Below are 21192 nucleotides of genomic sequence, written 5' to 3'. Positions count from 1 at the left end.
ATTGAAGGCGAAGAACAAGATGCACCGGCAGAGGTGCAGCGGAAGGTCCATGTGACGCAACATGCGACCTGTGACACGAAGCCACATCAAAGAGGAAAAGGAGAAGAGAGCGTGGCACAATGCCACAACAAGAAATGAGGAGAAGAAGAGAGGAGTGTGACAGACAGTCACACCACAGGTATGCAAGCGCAATGAAGTAGAGTGACACAACTGCGGACTCGTGCAAACAGATTAGAAGGTATCCATCAGCACAAGACAGTCACTGAAGACAGATACGTGGGTGGACCACCACGCTTCTCAGTGCGACCGTCCTGTCACTTGTCACCGGCTGCTTGGCTGCGATGGCATCCCTGTCGCCAGCTGCACAGGCCACAAAAGACCGCCAGTGGCAACGGCGTCCATCAAGTGGTCCTTCCACCGACGAAGACGCCGCCACCTGTCTGATCTGCAGAAAGATGAAAAACAGATCATCATCATGATGAGGTGCATCGCCAACCACTGAAGGAGCACAGCACCACCTGAGTGGAGCCAGTCAGTAACAAGAACTGATGTTGACAAGGCATCCCTGGCAACGTAGAAACTCACCATCTGAACACCTGCCATGAGCCCCGTGAACCAGTCACCTGCCGGTGAGAGCAGACCAGATCATTTGGAGTCCACCCTTGGGGTTGCACAAGACTTGGACATGGCCCTGTTGGGAGTTCAGAGCGACTCCTTTGGCGTGGCCTAGGTTGGCACGCACAGCTCACGCAGTCCCATGGCAATCCAGGGGCAAGGACCTCCAACAAATTCCTGTGAGAGAGGAATCCTGCTGTGAGAGAATGCATCTGAGACAGCTCCACGTCAGGCATCAGGAAGCATGGAGGTCTTATATTGAGAGACTGATCACCCAAAGACTTTGCACTATGGGCAGAGCACCTGAATCCTGATGGCTCTGGCAAGCTGACCCTGCATCAACCACCCTTGTGGCTCCATGCAAGACTTGGATGTGGTCCTGTAGGTTGTTCCTCTGCAACGTCTTTGCTGGGCCTGCGATAGGCACTTGACAAATCTTCACAAAAGTTTCACAGAAACTTTTCTTTTACGCTCACATCAGCTGCTGTCTGGAAAGTTTTGGGTTGATCCGTTTGGAGAGGGGTGGGGGGTAATAAAATGGGTGGTCCTAAAACATGTTTTCCCCATCAATTTTTCCAAAGGGATTTTGAAGAGCGATAGCATCAAAACTACTAGATGGAATCAGACCAAATTTGGCAGAAAGGTAGCATATATCATGCCTTTTCTGGTGTTTAGCCCTCCTTAAGCGCCCCGGCCAACTACTGAAAACATACGAGGCTGCATGTTTTCAGCATGGTTTCTGGACTACTTTTTCTTTTTATTTCCTACACAGCACGATCTCGCTGCACATATGCTGATACGTTTGACTGCGTGCGAACTTCTGTTTCATTTTGTGTGCACCTTCAAGCTCGTGGCATGGCACTTTAAATCGGGTCGCTTATGTAAACCTGTATTACTTTTCATTTTTATTTTATGTGGCAATAAGAGTCCGGTTAGGACTTTACAACGCTAATAGCTCTAAGTCCAGCAAATGTGAGACTCATTGCATTGCAAATGCTTGTTGTTATTTGGTGTAAATCTGTTTCAGTAGTTTTTGAGAAATTTAAGGAAATCCAAATGTTAATATATAGGGACACAAGGGATTCGAGGGCCTTCCCAATCTTGTGATGAGATCTGATTGGCTAACAACACTTCAGCAAGGAAGTGTTGTCAGCCATGTTGGGACTCGGCTTGAGCCGAGTCCCAGACAAAAATGTAAAAAAAAAAAACAAGAAAAGGAGCCAGGGTATAGAAAACCTGACCCCTTAGCTCTTGTGCGGGGGTCCCAAAGGGACCCCCCACCACGGTTAAAAAGCATTTTTTTAAAATAAATTTGTGACCTAAGGTAACTATAACTCACGTCCTCGCTAATTACTCCATAAATTACAGCACACGTAACATCATTGATAATGTCACTGTAACATCTGCAGTACAATTATTGATCAGATAACTGTGCATGGCAGGGGAGAGAGTTATAGTTACCTTAGGGCACGAGTTATAGTTACTTGAGATAACTCTAACTATAACTGGTGTATTTCTATGGTTTCGTACATTTAAAATGTGAGTCTAACTATAACGTCCCTGTAACCTTTGTTTTTTTTTAAGTGAATATATATATATTTATATATATATATATTAAAAAGAAATGTCTGAACTTTATCATTATGGCAAAGTTGACTTAGTAGTTCAAAAACTGCTCTGTCAGCCCGCAATGGACAGCTGGGAGCCATGCTTTGATTTGTCACTGTTGTGGTGGCACAAATAGTGCCTCAGTCCACTAAAGACACTTAAATGAATAGGCCCTAGTACCGTGTACTAGGGATGTATAGGTAAGTTAACTTATGTTAATTGTGGGTAAACCAACCCAACATAATCTTTGAAAGGTCAGAGCACTGGCACTGAAGGCTGATTACCAGGCCTCATTGCGCCTTCAAAGTCAAGAAACCAGCAGCATCAGTCCAAAACTTTGGGGGTGGTCATGCAAAAAGAGAAATTTCCTTACAAGCAGCAATAAGTGATTGCTCAGTCACTTTTATTTAAAAAAAAAAAACTATTTATATTTTAACACATTGAAATATTGCATACACAAATAATATATTCATATCTTCTCAGGTCAGTATGTGGTGTTAGCTAGGCAGTTCCCTGAGACCTTCTTCCCTCTTTATTTATAGTGGTAATCCCCCATTCATGATAGGAGATATACAGATCAGGCCCCACTAGCAGACCGAGTCGTAGGAATCCCACTCTGACTCTTTCAAAGTCAAATGTGTTCCAGTGCCTATAGCGCTATGAGGCAGAACAAGTTCCCCAGAGCCCTTTGGTCATGCAAGTAGTCTTACCCACTCCTGCCAGGGTTACTCTACTGGAGTCCTGGGAAGCATTCTACACTCAGATGTTGCAGAGGTCAGCAGCAACTGCCGGCGGTGAGTAACACTCTCGGCTTTGCAGTGGGGGTGTTTGTTCACCAACAGCACTCCCTCACAGGAAGTTCCTCTCATACCGCTCGCAGGTAAAGGGTGATTGCACATGTTCCAGTGCTTCAGTCAAGGCACGGGCACTCGCAGGTCACTATGATATCCTTCCATCCCAGCACCAGTGAAACAAGGTCACATTCCTTGCTCTTCTCGGTGGCCTCCAGGCTTAAAGGGGTTGGCAATTTTACTTTTACACAAGTTACGGCCCGATCAGCACAGCAGTAATGCTCTCTTGATAGCAGCGATCTCCGGCATAACAGGTTGTCACTTTTACCTGCTCTTGTGGAAAAAGGCCTGATCAGTGCAGCCACACTTAACTCTATGGTGCCCCCCTCTAGAATACAGATTAGCTAACTTTAATCTGCACCCCAGCCCGTGCAGCAGCCATTTCCTTACAACTTACCACAGTAATCTTCTCGCCCAGATCCCCTTCTGGAAGTCGCTCAATCCAAGTGCTCTCCCCTTCCTCATATGGCACCCAGGTCTTACCAAGCAGGAAAGCACTGGTGCCCAGGGTAGGTGGTCTTGGATTTCCCAGGTTGATTTCTTTTCACCAATTAAGGAGACTAGTAGACATTAGTTCCCAGTCCTGGCCACAGGTAGAAGTCTTGCAGAGCATCTCCTCCTCACACAGCCTGACTGGCTGCTTGGCAATTGACACTTTTGGGGGCCTCAAGCATCCCATCTTATAGTCCATTTCTAGACATGAAATGTGATTTAGTGTTTGATTCTTTGAAGCTTCTGCTGTGGGTCTGCTTCCTTTCAAAGTGCCAACTCCTCTGATCTGCCTTTGCTCCAGAAAGCAGTCTGTCCCAGTAGGAGAGGCACTAAATCTGATAGACCCACAACAGAGGCCATGAGAGTGACTGGATGTTTACACCTGGAGGTCAGTCACAGTGACATGTATATCGAAAGGTTAACCCAGGGCCTTAGACCTGCTCTTTGTCATTCTCTATTAGCCCCATCTCCTTTCTGAGATCTGCTGAGATCCCCTTCCTATCTACTTCTTTCTGAATCAAAGAACACCCTTTGAAGTGTATTGCAGAGCTTGGCTCTCCCTTCCTCCAGTGTGTACCACCCATCTCATAGTAAATCATCAATCCAAAAATCTGTCTGGGGAGAATCCTCCAGTGTCCGCCCATAACAAAAAAATAAGCACCAGGGATTCAGCTATCGTTGCAGTTGAAATGCTCAGGTCATGGGTGCATGCCAATCGCTATGCAAGGGACGTTTCCGTCCCACTAGGTTTTCTACACAAAACAGAAGAAAAAAAATCCAATCCAGTCATTATACATCACGACGCATATTCACACATGTCATGGAGCATGATGGCCATTTTTAATTTACTAATCTAACATGGCAGTTACATAAAAATGTAATAGGAAGCCCATTTGAAGTACAGAAAAGGGTACGATTGGCCCAGCAGCACTGTAGCAGTTGCTGGACCGTCATAAAAAATAAAATAAAAAAAAGTAGGAAAAGGAAATGTGAGAGAACAAGTAAACACACTCGCTGCCATGGAGCACTGAGTCAAAATATAAATAAGAGTTTCCTCAAGTATACAGTGGGAGGATATAACGTTCCAATAAGAACACTGTGAGACTGAAATGCGTCTGCATAAGAAAAACATAAGTGTTAGAAATGGGGTCTCTGGTTGGCAGTCAGTTTGCATTCTGTCCAAGCAGGGACCCTCACTCTAGTCAGGGTAAGGAAGATACACTCCTAAGTCAACCCCTGCTCACCCACTTGGTAGCTTGGCACAAGCAGTCAGGATTATCTCAAAGGCAATGTGTAAAGTATTTGTACCAACACACACAGAAACACAGTGTAAACACTACAAAACAGACACCACATCAGTTTAGAAAAATGGCCAATGTTTATCTAAATCAAACAAGACCAAAATTAAAAAAATCCAACATACACAAGCAAAGTTATGAATTCTTAAAATAATAGGATCTTAGTCCATAGAAAACAATGGAAATGTTGTGTTTACACAAATGACCTGGTTTGCATAAAAAATAAAGCCACACGGGGAGCGAGCATCGGAAAAGTCAGGGTTGCGTTGATGCCTTACCCGGAAGCGAGGCCGTGCATCGTTTCTTTTCTGGTTGGGTAGGCGATGCATCGTTTTTCTCTCCAGCAAGAGAGCAATGTGTCAATTTCCGGATGGGGCACCTCGAGTTCGTGCAGGTTCACGTCAGTTTTGATGCCCAGTGATGCTGCGTGCGAAATCTGGCCGCACAAAGATGAGAATCTGCACTGCATGGAGTTTGCATCGATTTTTTAGCAGCCGCAAGCGGGTGTTGCGATATTTCGCCAGCCGCGATGCAGGTGATGTGTCAATTTCCCAACCGCGATGCAGGTGGTGCATCGATTTCAGCCGCGATGCGGGTGGCGCGTCGTTTTTACAGCCGCGCTGCAGGTGGTGCGTCCAGATTTTCCCTGCACGGCTCATGTGCGTGGATTTCCATCTTGGTTCTACCAGCTTCACCTTTAAGGGCCCAGGGATTGGATAGGGCACCACTTGGCAGGGTAGGAGTCTCAGCAGAGAGTCCAGGTGCTGGCAGAGGAAGTCTTTGATGGCCCTGAGACTTCAAAACAGGTTGGCAAGCTCAGTCCAAGCCTTTGGACACACTTCACAAGCATAATTATATACCACAAAGTCCAGTCTTTGTCCTCTTTCAGGCAGAAGCAGCAACTGCAAGCCAACCCAACAAAGCACAGTCACAGGCAAAGGGGCAGTACTCCTCATCCAGCTCTTCTCTTTGGCAGAGTTTTCTCTTGGTTCCAAAAGTAATCTGGAAATCTGGGGGTTTGGGGCCACTACTTATACCCCTTTCTGCCTTTGAAGTAGGCAAACTTCAAAGGAAAATCTTGGTTGTTCACAAGATCCTGCCTTGCCCATGCCTGGCTCCAGACTCATACCACGGGATTGGAGACTGCATTGTGTGACGGCAGGCACAGCCCAGTCAGGTGTAAATGTCAGCTCCTCCCTCCACTCTAGCCCAGGTGACCCATCAGGATATTCAGGCTACAGCCCAGCTCCTTTTGTCACTGTCTAGTGGAGATTCAAAAACAGCACAACTGTCATTCTGACCCAGACAGGGAATACACTGGCAGGCAGAGTCACAGAATGGTTTAAGCAAGAAAATGCCCACTTTCTACAAGTGGCATTTTCAAACTGACAATCTAAAAACCAACTTTACCAAAGGATGTATTTTTAAATTGTGAGTTCAGAGACCCCAAACTCCAATCTCTATCTGCTCCCAAGGGGAAACTGCGCTTAAGAGATATTTAAAGGCAGCCCCCAGGTTAACCTAAAAGAGAGGCCTTGTAACTGTGACAACCGAATTAAGCAGTATTTCACTGTCAGGACATGTAAAAAACATCAGTACATGCCCTACCTTTAACATACACTGCATCCTGCCCATAGGGCTACCTAGGGCCTACCTTTGGGTGCCTTATATGTACAAAAAGGAAGGTTTGGGCCTGGTTAAATTGGCAGTTTAAAACTGCACACACAGACACTGCATGTGGGTGGCACAATCAGTGCTGCAGGCCCACTAGTAGCATTTGATTTACAGGCCCTGGACACCTCTAGTGCACTTTACTAGGGTCTTACTAGTAAATCAAATATAACAAACATGGATAAACCAATCACCAATACAGTGCTAAAGTGCAATATGCACTTTAGCACTGTTTAGCAGTCGTAAAGTGCCCAGAGTCCTAAAGCCAACAAAAACTGGTCAGACAAAATAGGAGGAAGGAGGCAAATGTTTTGGGGATGACCATGCAAAAAGGGCCAGGTCCAACAGTAAGAATAGAAAGAAATACACTCTGCTGCCTTCTGACTAGGTTTGCACTCAGAATACTGCATACATGCATGCATACATACATGGAAGCCACTGAGTCAAAAGCAGATAACTGAGATAAATATAACAAAATCATACAATCCCGAGCAAGTAGCTACCCCAAAGCCGACTCTAAGTATATGTTGTGCATTTTAAAACATATGTTTGCAAAGATCTAAAAAGAAGTCCTGAAAGTATGAAGACTCCGGATGAAGCCACAAATAAATGAATAGGGTTAGAGATTAATATGTCTTTTATTCAATAAAAACAATCAGTATTAGCAGAAGGGAATGTCGATGTTACATGTGGCGATCCCAATTATTTTGGCACTTGTTAGTAGTATGTTCTACAAAAATATAGAGTTTTTTATATTCAGCTGCCCTTATATCAACTGCACAATACCGACAACCAACATATCATCAAGATACGTATATCTGAATTCATGAAATTAAATCTATACTTCCATATGTATATCTATACAATAGGTTGGAAGTCAAAATTGGACAGTACATACCGATTTTTCCTGAACTCCATATTTTGACATAAAAATGTTTGTGAGAATCCTATTAATCTTATTTTCCTTTTTCCTTATATCTCTCCTTTTTCGTTCTTGGTAGATAATTTAAAAAAATATGAAGTCTTGGAAGGTAAAATGTATTATATTGTGTTCGCTTTTTTTCTTATTGTACATATTCCAATTCTTAAACACAAATGTCATGTGCATTTTCATTCTTCCTTATTAAATTATTTCCATTCATATATGTATATTCTTGATGCATTCCTTTAATAAAAATGGTGTCACAATAAAATATCTCTAACTGTTGCCCTTTCTTTTTCTTTCACTCCAGAAACTCTGCCCAGTACCAGTGCTCGTCCTACCCTGCCCAGGCCAAATATTCTGTGCTGCCAGCAAAGGCCAGCAACCGCTCTGTGGATGGCAGCCACAGCTGCCAGCCGCGCAAAGACATAGTCTTCATGAAAACGCATAAAACAGGAAGCAGCACCATTTTGAACATCCTCTTCCGCTTTGGTGAGAAGAACAGCCTCAAATTTGCTTTCCCCAGTGGCCGCAATGATTTCTTCTACCCATCTTACTTTGAGCGAGGGCAGGTGGAGGGCTACCAACCTGGTATGTGTTTCAATGTCTTCTGCAACCACATGCGTTTCCGCTACCATGAGGTGCACCTCCTGGTTCCAGCGGATACGACTTATGTCACTGTGTTACGTGACCCAGCCCTTCTCTTCGAGTCCTCCTTCAACTACTTCAAGCATGTGGTGCCACTCACCTGGAAGCTGTCAGGAGAAGACACAATGGCAGAGTTCTTGCGAGACCCCTGGCATTACTATGACCCAGACGGCATTAACTCCCACTACTTGCGCAACCTACTTTTTTTTGACTTGGGCTACGACAATAACCTGAATGCAGAGAGCCCCTTGGTGGAAGCGCAGATCAAGGAGGTAGGAGCTCGCTTCCAGCTGGTGATGCTGATGGAGTACTTTGACGAGTCTCTGGTGCTGTTACGTGATCTGCTGTGCTGGGACCTCCAGGATATTGTCTATTTTAAGCTAAATGCCCGCAGGGACTCGACTATCTCCCAGCTGACTCCTGAACTCTATCAGAAGGCAGCTGACTGGAACCAGATTGACACCAAGCTTTACCGTTACTTCAACGCAACCTTCTGGCACAAGGTCGATACCTACGGGCGGGAGAGGATGGCGCGGGATGTGGCAGAGCTGCAGAAGGAGAATGAGAAAATGAGGAGGGTTTGCATTGAGGGAGGACATGCAGTGGATTATGAATCCATCCAGGAGTCAGCCCTGCAGCCTTGGCAGCCAGTAGGCGAGAAGAACATCCTGGGCTACAACCTAAAAAAGAACATTGACGTTAAGTACAAAAGACTCTGCCGAAAGATGCTGACACCCGAGATACAGTACATGACCAACCTAGGCGCCAACCTCTGGATAACTAAACTCTGGAGCCATGTGCGAAGTTTCTTAGGGTTTTGATGGGGCTGGGGATCTTTTCATGCTCTAGTCCTGCTGTTATGAAGACTTTTGCAGCTGGAGCACCATAATAAGCTGGACGATAAAGGGACCGAAGGAGATAACTGAGATTGTGACCTCTAACCCTTATGACCCTTCTCTGACACCTTTTCTGTGCTCTCCATTGCCTTTGTCCTATCCAACAAGCAGGTCTCATTCACCTTCTCTCCCTGCACACTTGCAGATCTCATTCAAAGTCTAAGGTATGCACTGCTAACCTCCCCCCCCCCATAACTCTTCGGTGCTGCCTCATTTGAATCTAGAATATCCTAGATTTCCATCATTATACATGTTGCTAAGTATCCTTGGGCATGTTTGCCGCCGATATCCACACTGGCTGGAAAGTTGTATCCTTGTACTTTTATGTATTTGGTATATGTTTGTAAATTTTAGAATTTTAATGTGCAATGCGTTAACCGTGTGTGCCTGTGCAGACCTGTCATCTTCAGTAACATTTTCAGTGTGTGAGGGGAAGGATCTTTGAAGAGGGTGGGGCTTTGGAGAAGGGTAGGTCTTTAGGGTATGGGCACTGACTTGGCTGCTCAGCAGCCACACCAGCTATTCCCTGAGGATGTTACAAAACACTGAATGAATTATGCCAGCACAGGAGCTCCATAGATTAGCTGTGGAGCCTCTTACGGGGTTCCAGCTCAGCATGTCATAATATCTCAGCGCCAGATGACTGTGTTAAGTGTGCCAATTCTGGGTAACACACAGTGGCACCCTGTAAGTTGGCAAGTCTGCTTGCGCATGCATTTGTGAATGCCTGTGACTGCATTCGTGTGAGATTCATTGTGAATGTCCTGTGTGTGTCTGTATGTGAGTCTGTCTAATTTATACAAGGTCGTGCGTGCCCACCCTATGAGATACTGAATGTGTCTATATCATTTGTACATACAAGAGATCTGTATGTATACTTGCAAGTTTGTATGTAATTGTATTTGTATGAGGTAGGTTTGTGAATGTGTGCCGTTTCATAACCATTAATGTGTGTGTGCACGTGTGCGGGTGTGTGTGTTTAGAACGTACTCGATGTAGGCATTTGCACAGGTGTATCTGTGGGGTTGACCATCCATCTCAGTGACTGTGCATATAAAGGCCTTGGCACACATATGACTCAGTAGTTTTGCACATTCATGATGGTGTATGTTTTCTACAAACATTCTTTGATGACACTTGGTATGTCTGCCTTACACGCATGAATGAGTGTGTGGAGCGGTGACAGAGGACGTGTGCATATATGTATCAAAGCTGTGTCCAAGCAACCACATGCAATGGGAATAATAGTTCTTCCTACAATGTTCTGTACTAGATAGTACCAATCTACAGATACATTTATAACATGTTGCTTCATGTGTCTAGCAATCAAGCCTAAAACCTGCCTTTCCTGGGGCACACTCATCCCAAAAGCAAAGATGTAAGGAAGTGCTTGAATTCAGGTTATGTAGGTTGTTATGTTCTTTTGTACCCAACCTCTGCTCCTGTCATGGAGGAAAACAAAAAGAAGGATTCTGCTCGGATGCGTTGTCCCATTCATGAGACGGGGATTCACTGCAAGGATTTACGAATTTCATACCTTGCAGCCTAGGCTGTTTCATTGATGAAAACCCTTATTTCACAACATGATGTACATTACTGACACAATCTGTTACGGTACACCATCGAACACATGATTGTTGAAATGTCTTACCATTCAAGCAACAGTAAATTATTGAAATGGCTTATTCTTTGATCTAGAATACCTTGTTGACGGAATCTCTTACTGTTCAATCTAGGGCAAATTGTTAGTGAATTATTTTACTTTCTGGCATAGGGCACATTATTAGTGTACTTTTTATTGTATGTATGTAGTATGTATGCATATTGTGTTTTATACAGAGCGCACATACGCTACGTGTTTTCATGGTGCTAATAACAAATAAATCCTGAGTCAGAAGAAGCCACATTAAAGACACTTCGAGAGCATTTCACTGTTAAGAGTTTTGCTAAACTGTAGGTGATTCAGGATTTTCACAAGACTGGTACCAAGGCTGGGAAAGATAGCACACCTTTACGTTCACTGGAAAGGTGAAAAACATTTTAAAAATATTGAAGCTTAGCACAGTGAATAGTATGTGTTTACATTTATTATGGAAGTTTGTGACTCAGGAATGACTACAGATATCCTACGGAACAATGGATAATGTTTGAAACTCCATCAGAGAATCAGAAATTTAATCATCTAAAGCCACTGCAACATGTACTTGGGAAGCAGCTCAGAATTATAGTAGTCTAGCAAGAAACCTACCAATGCTGAGGTGATCATCTGGTGGTAAGATGGTTGAAGAATGGCTAAAGTCTTTTTCAGAAGCTTAAAAGACATATTGAAAACAGCTGTGATGTGTGTTTTGTGCAGAAAATCTTAATTCCTCTTGTCCCAAGATTCCTAACCACCTTCACTGAGGTTGGTCAGGCACCCAAATTCTGGGTCCAAATGAGGATGCCCAAAGACCCACGTTGTTTCTAATTAACTATATCTTAGTTTTTGGGTGTGTAGTGAAAGACAATTTTTGTCCATGCGGAGTCAGGCCTCCACCTTACACTGACAAAACTATCCAGTGGTCGGATCCATGTTCACCATTGAACAGAAGAGGACCTGGTATTGTACACATGTAGGTAAAAGTAGGAGCCTTGAGATCATATGAGCAGTGTACAGAGCACAATGCAGACATTGAGGCTTGAAAACTGAGGGGTGCACCACAGTAATGGTGGCCTCACTCAGAACAGAACAGAGGAACAGCAACCTGTCAACAGTGGCTCCTGCAAGGCCATTAGTGTTGAGTCGGCAACCCACAATAGAGTGGTTGAGAATAATAATACCAATGCGCTAATACTACTGACATCTGGCATGCCTTTAAAGTTATCCAGTGGTGATACAAGACTGTTTCATGTCAGTACTTCGATGGAGCCTGAAGTTTGGCCCAGAGAAAACCATGAAGAATCTTCTTGAACTTCAAGGTGATCCCATTAAAGTGACGAAACAAAGTCTCCGTGGATTTTTGCCTCCAGTAGAAGAAGGGATGTAGGTTGACAATTAGTTAGGCGTATTGAACAAAAGGTTGTAGTTTGAAAAAAGGACTGATGTTCACTTTCTTAAATTCCTGGAGACAAACCACGTATTCAAGGAAAGCTTAAGAGCAGATATGAGCACGGAAATAAGAGCTTGGAAGTGACATTTAAAGACCTTGCAAGCCCTGGATCGCAAGGGGAACCTGAACTGTCTGGTCTAACTTAGAGAACATTTTTGATTTATCTTCTCACCTGATTTACAGCTTCTTGTTGGTATATGTCTTGCTCCTAGACATAGAGCACACTACTAATGAAATATCTCACATCCTGGTCTAATATATGTTATTTATGAACCTACAGAACTTTACTTGTGCGATTTCTGATGTCTGGAGCTTGAGCACATTCATGTCGAACTATTACTGTCCCTGTTACAGCACGGTGTTGATGGACGCTACTACCACTTGTTCTTTAGCACATTATTAGTGAATTCTATTTCCAGCTTTATGTTATTTTGAGAAAATACATACTTAAAACAAGATGACTCTGACAACCCTTATGCCTCAATATTCCCATATAAATAATGTTCAACAGGTTGGGCAATACAACCAGACAAATGCCTATAATTTAAAAAACTATTGCTTAATTTATTTAGGGTAACAAACTTCCTCTGTTCCTTATGTCTTCTTTGACTGGTAGCGGGAGAGGGGAGCCATTCTCATTATTTATTCCTGTGTTTTTATTACTACCTCACTATTCATATTCTTGGCTTCTTATCAAATTAGTTTCTAAAGGGGTAGGGAAAGATAGCCACCTAGCCCTCGCCGCCTTTTCAGTCTTCTCCCTCACCTGCCCTCACCCACCCCTGTCTTTCGTGGTTGCCCTCCTCCCAAGTCCCCCTTTCTTCTGTTATTCCACATTACTTTATTATGTTTTTAATGAGGTCCAGTTATTTGCCTTCATTTTATCTGTCTTGGCCTCCTTTGTAACCAAACTCTACTCTTAACTTCACTCCCTAATAGGCAGGTATTATTCTGTGACATATTCTGCTTCATGCTTTTATTATATACCATCCCCCTCTTACCCTATTCATTAGGGTACTCCACTAGTTTACTGTACCATGTGCTCAACTGGGCCTACCTTTTTAGTTCCCCTTTAATGCCTATTTGGCTTTTCCTACCCTTCATTTCTGGAACAGGTAGAAATGTTGAAGTAGGTTGTCATTCTATACTTATTTATTTAGCAACTGCGATAAAGTTGCACACTTATTTGAAAAATAACTTTTCAATTCACTTGACTGTATTTGATACCAGGCTGTTTGGTTTTGCTAGTCTTTTTCCCCATAATGTTGGCTATTTCTCATTTTGGTATTTCAGCAGATATGGGTTTTCATAGTTTAGCTTTGCTAACTTGGATTTTTTGATAAGATTCTTCAAGTTTATTTCTGGAACTGGTATTGGTTTTATCATGTGGAAAAAAAAGTTCAACTTTCTTAGCTTTGACTTACCATTATTGGTAAAGGATCTTTATTCCAGACTATAGCCACATTTGGGGTGTATTACAGCTGAATTATCTGTCGATTTTATCATATGTACATTAGAAAAGCATAGGCAAACTCTGTCACCATCGATCTCGAATACATTATTGGTAATTCACTTAACACTGGATGTTGAGTACTGCCTTGGGGAATTGTCATACAATTTTACAGAGTGCACACTACTGAGAAACCTCTTTACGTCCAGATCTGGCATACATTATTAGGGTATTCCTTTAATACAGACGCATACTACGATTTTGTACAGACTAGGAGTGCAGTAGTATTCTTTTTATGCAGATCTGAGCTAATGGGGAATTCTGACACCAACATCCAAAGAGTAAATTATTGATGAGAAAGTCTATTTCCCAAACTAGAGAACATTATTGTTAGAATTGCTTAGTCCTAGAACTGGCAAAACGTCTTACCAGAGTGCATGGTGGCATCCGTCTTTGCAATGCATTATTGTTAAAGTCCATTAGGGTAATTATAGGAGTAGTATAACAGTGGATATATCCCTGGTCTGGGAACACCAGAACATATCTAAATTGCAGACGATATCTACATTGCTACTCCAAAGTTTTAAGCAATTGTTAACAATGAACATAAACGTTTCTAAAATGGCAGCTAAGTAGAAGACACAAAAGCATCACCAATTGCTAAATAGTTGGTCTACCTCTTGGTCACAGTGTAGTGATGTGTCAATTGTTTGGCAATTGATTTTCTCACACAGTCTCACTAGAATTTCTGTATTTTCTGTGACTTTGGCATGGTTGAGAGAATATGGAATTTACCTGCTCGGATGATCACATTGATTCCTGAGTGGTATCATTTTGGGCCCTCTGCCGCTTGCAGTCCATGAAGTTGCTAGAAGAGACCAAACCAACTCATCCAGTCAGGTCGCCTTTGTAGTACCGCTCCCCAGAGCTGCTGAACAGCATCACATAACAGATTGCGTAGCTTCTTTTCCGCACTGAAAACGTTTTTTTAAAAAAATACAGAATTATGGGCCAGATGTATCAAGAATGCATTTTGCGAATCGGAAATATCGATTTTAAAGAAATCGCTATTTCTGATTTGCAAAATGCAATGTATCACATTTGCGATTCGGTAATGTGTGCTTTACATGTAAATTTAAAAAATGCATTTTAACTTCATTTTTAAAATTTGCACATGGTTACCACCAAGTTCAACTTGGTGGTAATAGCGATTCCTTAATGCCCAATTCGCATTAAGGAATTGCTTCATACATGTGCTTTAGAAATCACAAATAAGGAATCCTTATTTGCGATTTCTTATTTAGAGAGTCGCAATTTGCGACTCTATAAACAGGGTCGCAATTTTAAGGAATCGCTATTTTAGAGATTCCTTAAAATTGCATTCAGAATGCCTTTGATACATTCTGAAATGGCTTTTTGCATTCGCAAACGGGCATTCACACCGTTTGCGAATGCAAAAAGCTTTGATACATCTGGCCCTATGTTTATTAAAAGGGGCAGTCCATATCTGCAAAGTTTGTGCTTGGATGTTAATTTCATTCCCATTTCTGCCTTTTTGTTAATTGAGGTGGTGGTCAGCTATTGAACTCTGCAAGGCTGTTAGAGAGAGCACTGCAGGAAGAAAACGACTCATACCTGTAATCCTAGATCTTCATCATTATTGTCTTCATGAAAGTCACAAATATTGAAAACCTATGCCTATTAGCGGGAGTTCAAAACATACTAGAAAATAAATCAAGATGCTGCTAAGATGAGGGTAATAATAACAAATGCTCATTTGAACTAACTATTTTTCATGTTGCTTTTCTAAAGGAAAGATAGAGTGAAAATAAAATACACATCTAAACCACTGTGGTACTTTAAACTCCCTTCAATTTTTTTCATCCTAAGGCAACCATTAAAATAAAGGTAAACCTATGTCCTCCAAATGGAACCCATCTCTTAAAGACAGACAACCATCTTCAAGCTCCCATAATGCAATGCAGTGTCCGTTTTAGCTGCTTCATTTTGTTCAGCCATCTAGGGTAAGAATCTTGACTCAATATGTCTACACTTGAGTTCTAGGTTTGGCGAGGAGGTTGCATATGTAGTGAATATGACCTCAATGGAAAACTAATTTTATAGTTATGCATATTTCATCCTGATCGATCAGCTTCAACCCCAGTAAAGCAGTGAGATAAGAAAGGAGAAGCAGGAAATAAGGCACAACAAAAGAACAAAAAGAGACAGCTAATTGACAGAAAAGAGTCACTAAATGGAATGTGGTCTCTTTTCAAACTGAATATTACACCGAACTAGAACAAAGGAGCATAGTCGGCGTAAAGACCTACTGCTTTTAAGATTGTCAGAGGCATCAGATGGGGAATAATGTTGTAGAACTGGAGTAGAACAGCATTTAACATCTGAATAGCAGCACACCTAGATCTGGTGTTTCCTTTTTTTGGTAAAGATAAACTATCTAATGTATGTACCCATCGTGTCACACAGAAATGAAAAATGTAATAACAAGCATTTGTAAATGACTGGCTGACTTTTTTTTTTACTCCTTTTAATTTTCTTTCTTTTTGGTAAAAAACACATTTTCTATTGTAATAAAAGAGAATTCACAGTAACAAGAGTTACCAAGAAGAATAACACCCAAGAGCTGTTGACCACTATTGAACTAAAATATTTTACAATCCGTAATGGGCCAGAAATAAGAAGGATTTAACCTTGAATAGAAACAAAAGAGGGTGCATAAACCGTTAACAACACTTCTTTAGATTTTGTTTGGCTATTTAACCTAAGAGTGGAAAAGGCTACCTGTAAGCATTCAACTTGAATGAAAAAAAGATGGAACCTTTTAGCAAGAAATCATTGATTTCCCTATGGAAAATAAATGTCTGTCGTAAGTAAAGGTATAGTTTGTTCAATGTCTTGTGAGATGATGAGGAAAAGAGAGACTTTTTAAATGTAGCTTGTAGCTTTACAAGGTTATAAGCAAAACATATACAGACCCACAAAATTCTAATCGTATTTCAGTATATTAATTCTTATAAACAAACTTCAGTTTGCATAAATATGCACATGTATCAAGATGAAGGTCTGAATACTGATGGGAGGCCTCCGGAAGATAGACAATAACCCCTTAGAAGGTAGAGGATTCATTAATGTTCATGACAACAGAGAAATATACATGGTATCTGCAAAGGCCAGAGGAAGAATGAAATAGAATATGTGCTTATATAGACTTTGCCAACTATTGCTTATTCCTAGTACACGAATAACAAACTAAAACTAGAATACATGCTCAGATGTAAACATTTCCTGTGTATATACCAGGCTGAAAGAGGTTCTAGCTAGGTAGCTAAACTCATTATGCTTCACAGGTAAGTAAAACAAAGGATACTTGGAGGATACATAGAAGCATGTTAAATAACATCATACCTTCATTCCTCAGTAAATGCCCTTCTAAAATACACCATGAAAGTATCACATCTGACCCTAAAAAACCTAGGCTGATTTGTATAAAGACCTTTTGAAACTTTAACAGGAAGAGCACTAAGGGCCAGATGTATCAAAGGGTTTTACCCATTCTGTGTCAATGGGAAAATGTGTTCGTACATATGGCCCTAAGAGACACATTTAGATGTGCTCTTAACAGAAGCTCATTCTTGTAGTGCCAGGTAATTCTCACCAGGTACACTGAATGGAAGAAACCTGGACTATGTACCTGTTAATAGACTTTCATCTTTTTGTATGTGAATTAATGGAAAAACGAAAACAGAAAACCCCCATTGGAGGAAACCAAAATATGGATAACCAACTTTAAAGAAAGACAATTTTAAGGAAATCGAAAATTAAAGGAAACATTTAAAGGGAAAGATACTGTTATGGAAAAATCCAAAATTACAATAAACCTAGGGAGGAGTTTAGGGGTACTGAGGGGGTTTTGTGTTGAGGGAATGGTGATGTTTAGGTGTGATGAGAGGTTTGTAGAGGTCAGGGATGGGTGGAGTTGAAACGTAGAAAGGGTTGTTTAGAGTTCAGGATGGGTAGAGTTTAGAGGTGGTGAGGGCTTTTTAGGGATCAGGGATAGGTGTTTAGGGTGGAAAGGGGGTTTTAAGGTTCACAGATGAGTGGAGTTTAGAAGTGGTTAAGGGGTTTTTAGTGTTCAGGAATGAGTGGAGGGTAGAAATGTTGAGGATATTTTAGGGTTCAGGATGGGTGGAGTTCAGGGCTAGTGAGGGTTTTTAAGGTTCAGTAATGGTAGAGTTTAGGGGTGGTAGATAACAGTTTTGGTTCAATAATAATTGGAGTTTAGGGATGGTGTGGAGTTTTAGGGGTCAGGACTGGAAGAGGTTATGGGCAGAAAGATTAAGTGTTCAGAAATGGGTGGATTTTAGGGTTTTGAAATGGTTTAAGGGTTCAGTGAATGTTGGAGTTTAGGGATGCTGAGAGTTTTTAAGGGTTCAGTGATGGGTGGAGTTTAGGCATTGGGGGTTAAGGGGCATGAATAGGTGGAGTTTTAGGGGTCAGGCATAGGTGTAGTGTAGGTATGGTGAGGGGGTTTAGTGTTCAAGGACCGGTGGAGTTGAGGGGTAAAAGGTCCTTTAGGGTCCAGGGACTGATGAAATTAAAAGGTCAGGGGTAGGTGCAGTTTAGGTGTGATGAGGGATCATCAAATTAAAAGCATCAGAAGTAATTATTTGACAATCTAAAAGATCTAAATCTGAAATAATGTCCCCTGTAGAAAAGCACTGATACAAATGCCTCTGAAAAAAAATGTTTCTGAAAGTAAAACCTTCAGTCATTGCATTACCTTAAACGTAAGCATTCAGGGGCCAATTTTGAAAAAACAACATTCTATGATTTTGGTTTCTATGAAATGGTAAATGCCATTCATCCTGCCTGCAAATTTCCATAAAAGTTTAGGTAAAAGGGTTTCTCAGTAATGGCATTCTACAAAAAAAAAAATTCTTTGAAATCACATACAAATGTTCATCCGGATATATGCTTTAAGGGAGATATTTCCAAGCGATAGAGGAATGACATTCTGTGGTAGAAAGATATGCGATGTTAGAGAGACAAATATAATCTAATACTGATGTATCAGGAGGGCAGAAAGCATCAAAGGATGTGACTAGATTTGAGTAAACCTACTTTAGGAACTAAAGCACAAGTAAAAAGAAGAGCCCCATATTTTGCATAATGTATATAATACAGAAAAACCCATGTACAAGAGAAAATAGTTTTGAATTTTTAAAAGCAAAGGTGAACATAAAGTATCTTACCAGACAAGATACAATAAATTTAGTTAAAATGAAAAGGGGATACAAAACACTGTCCTTTTGTCATGCAGTCTAAACCAAGGAGAGCCAAAAGAACAGACACGCTGAGTTTAAAACCCATAGAGTAGGATCTAAACATTCTGCCATGCCCTTCACTCAATTTGTGGCACAAAGCCTATCAAATTTAAATTGCAAGTGTGGTTCCTAGTGCAAAAAATTGTTTTGCCTGTAGAAAAACTACCTTGTTTCAATCTTGTTGAAACTCACATTTTTCTTCTGTGGCAGTGCTGAAGAGGAAGAAGCTGGACTAAACATTCTGTGCACCCTCACTGCTGAAAGCTTAGTGCTTTCTACCTCCTAACCTTTGTTTCTTTTGGATGTCAGATTCTGCCATACAGCCTCACACTAAATCTAAATCATACTAGGGTTAGTACCTTTGAAGCATAGTTACCAAATAAACAGGCAAGGGTCCATCGCTTAACCTCTTTGGCTTTTCTACACAGTCAACCATTTGAGTAGCTTTATCAAAGGGGTACTGTGTTGCAGTGTTCCCTACTGGAATATAGGACTTATCACTCTATTCTGGACTCTCTGGAGTTTGCAGAAATATCTATGAGATGCACAAGATATACTGCATTTCAGAAAATAATATAAGGAAGCCTTAACCAAAGTGATTAATATATAGGCATACAGGTGGGAGGATCTATGCAGAGAATCACATTATAAGCGGATGATCTGCTCCTATTTCTTCATGATGCTGAAGAAAACCTCACGGGGGCCCGAGATCCACTGGAAATCTTCAGTGTGCACTCGGGGCTAAAGGTAAATTGGCAAAAGACTAGACTGTTTCCCATGAAGCCAGAAGTTGCACCCTTGGGGAACCCAGAGGACCCTTTTTGGGAGCCCCATTGTCTCTCCTATTTAGGGGTGAAAATGTACCACAATACCTCAGATTTATTAGGTGGGAACTTCGGTCTTGTGCTCCGAAGTGTGCAACCCAGTATAAGTTTCTGGAAGTCCCTCCGCCTATCTGTGGCGGTGGTAGTAGCCATCACCAAAATGATAGTTTTACCACTCTTCTTATACCTCTTTGGGGCACTCCCATTATCGGTTCCACATTCTTTCTTTAAAGGTCTCAATTCCATTCCTCCGACCTTCATTTCGGGAGCGAACGCCACCAAGTGGCACTGGCCAAGTTCCAGTGACTGACTTCCTGGGGGAGGGATGGGGGAGGGGACAGTTCATGACTTTGAATCATACTACTTTGGCCTCTCAACTCCAATGGTTTACAAAATGGATAGCGGGTAGGAAGTCGCAAGAACATGCGCCAAACTCCTTTATATCTTCATATGATGATTTGGAGTAAACATAGTTCAGAGTGCATAGAGATGCACCAGCTGACCCCCTGGACTACTGGACCATCCAAAAGTGTTGGGCCTGCTGCTTGTGTAAAACACACACCAGGGTTCTATATTCCCCAGAGCTACAACTTGGCATGTTAGCGGTACTCCCCCACAGAGGTGACTGGGTAGTCTATTGGACTGGATGGCGGTGGGAGCCCACATGGTGGGTGACTTATTCCAGGATGCTAACCTGCTCCCATTCGAGGATTTTCGAGCAAGTTTTGATCTGCCATAGGGCCAGTTCCTCTTACACTAATTAGTGATGGCAACTTTTCATAGGCATTGGAAAATTGGGGGGGGGGTGGGTACAGGGCTCAGAGCCCAAAGAACTCCTTTGTTGCAAGCATGTGGCTATCTTAGCTGGAAAGTATAAGGCAGTATCCTGTCTACACCGTTATGTCCAAGCCGATGCGCTGCACCCGTTAGAGGAGCTGAGAGTGCACTGGGAGGCAGACCTGGGGTCCACGATTTCTGAACAGGCCTGGGATGACATTCTGAAGAGAACCCCAAAGGTGTCCAGGAATTCCCGATTCAAACTAATTAGCTTCTACTTTCTCCCTAGGACTTACTTCACCCCCATAGAATTAACAGGTATTTTGGGTCCAATGAGGCTTCCTGCCCTAGATGTGGCACTGTGGGTGCAGACTTCCACCATATGTTATAGTCATGCACATGCTTAACCCCTTACTGGGATGGGGCCTCCCTCCTGCCCACAGCAGTGATTGAAAAAGAGGTCCCTAATACATCCAACCATTGCGTGCTTCACTGGTACCCCCACTGAGGCAGAAATAAAGTATCTAGCAAATTCCAAGACCTAGGGCTGATACTACCTAAGTGTGAACTTACCAGCGCTTGGAAGGACCTGAGGGGCCCAAACCTTACCCGCTGGCGCAAAAAGTTACAGAGGTGGGCGAAGTGTGAGGGAACCCTAATACTGCGAGAAGCTCGGAACGGCATTGGCAAAATAGAAACAGCACAA

At 42.2% G+C, this 21192-nt stretch overlaps 1 protein-coding gene across 2 annotated transcripts in view; it reads left to right on the top strand.

Moving 5' to 3' along the window:
• The window catches only part of GAL3ST1 (galactose-3-O-sulfotransferase 1), a 293301-nt gene extending 278625 nt beyond the window's left edge, over positions 1-14676 (top strand). For both annotated transcript variants that reach the window (XM_069214641.1, XM_069214642.1), the window contains one exon: positions 7768-14676. In XM_069214641.1, the coding sequence (XP_069070742.1) occupies positions 7768-8926 (1159 nt within the window). In that variant the 3' untranslated portion in view covers positions 8927-14676. The remainder of the gene's footprint in view (positions 1-7767) is intronic.
• Positions 14677-21192: the final 6516 nt, after the last annotated feature.

The sequence above is a fragment of the Pleurodeles waltl genome, chromosome 11, assembly GCF_031143425.1.
Source record: "Pleurodeles waltl isolate 20211129_DDA chromosome 11, aPleWal1.hap1.20221129, whole genome shotgun sequence".
Lineage (NCBI taxonomy): Eukaryota > Metazoa > Chordata > Amphibia > Caudata > Salamandridae > Pleurodeles > Pleurodeles waltl.
The sequence above is the reverse complement of the archived record's forward strand: the minus strand, read 5'-3'. Positions and strand labels throughout refer to the sequence as shown.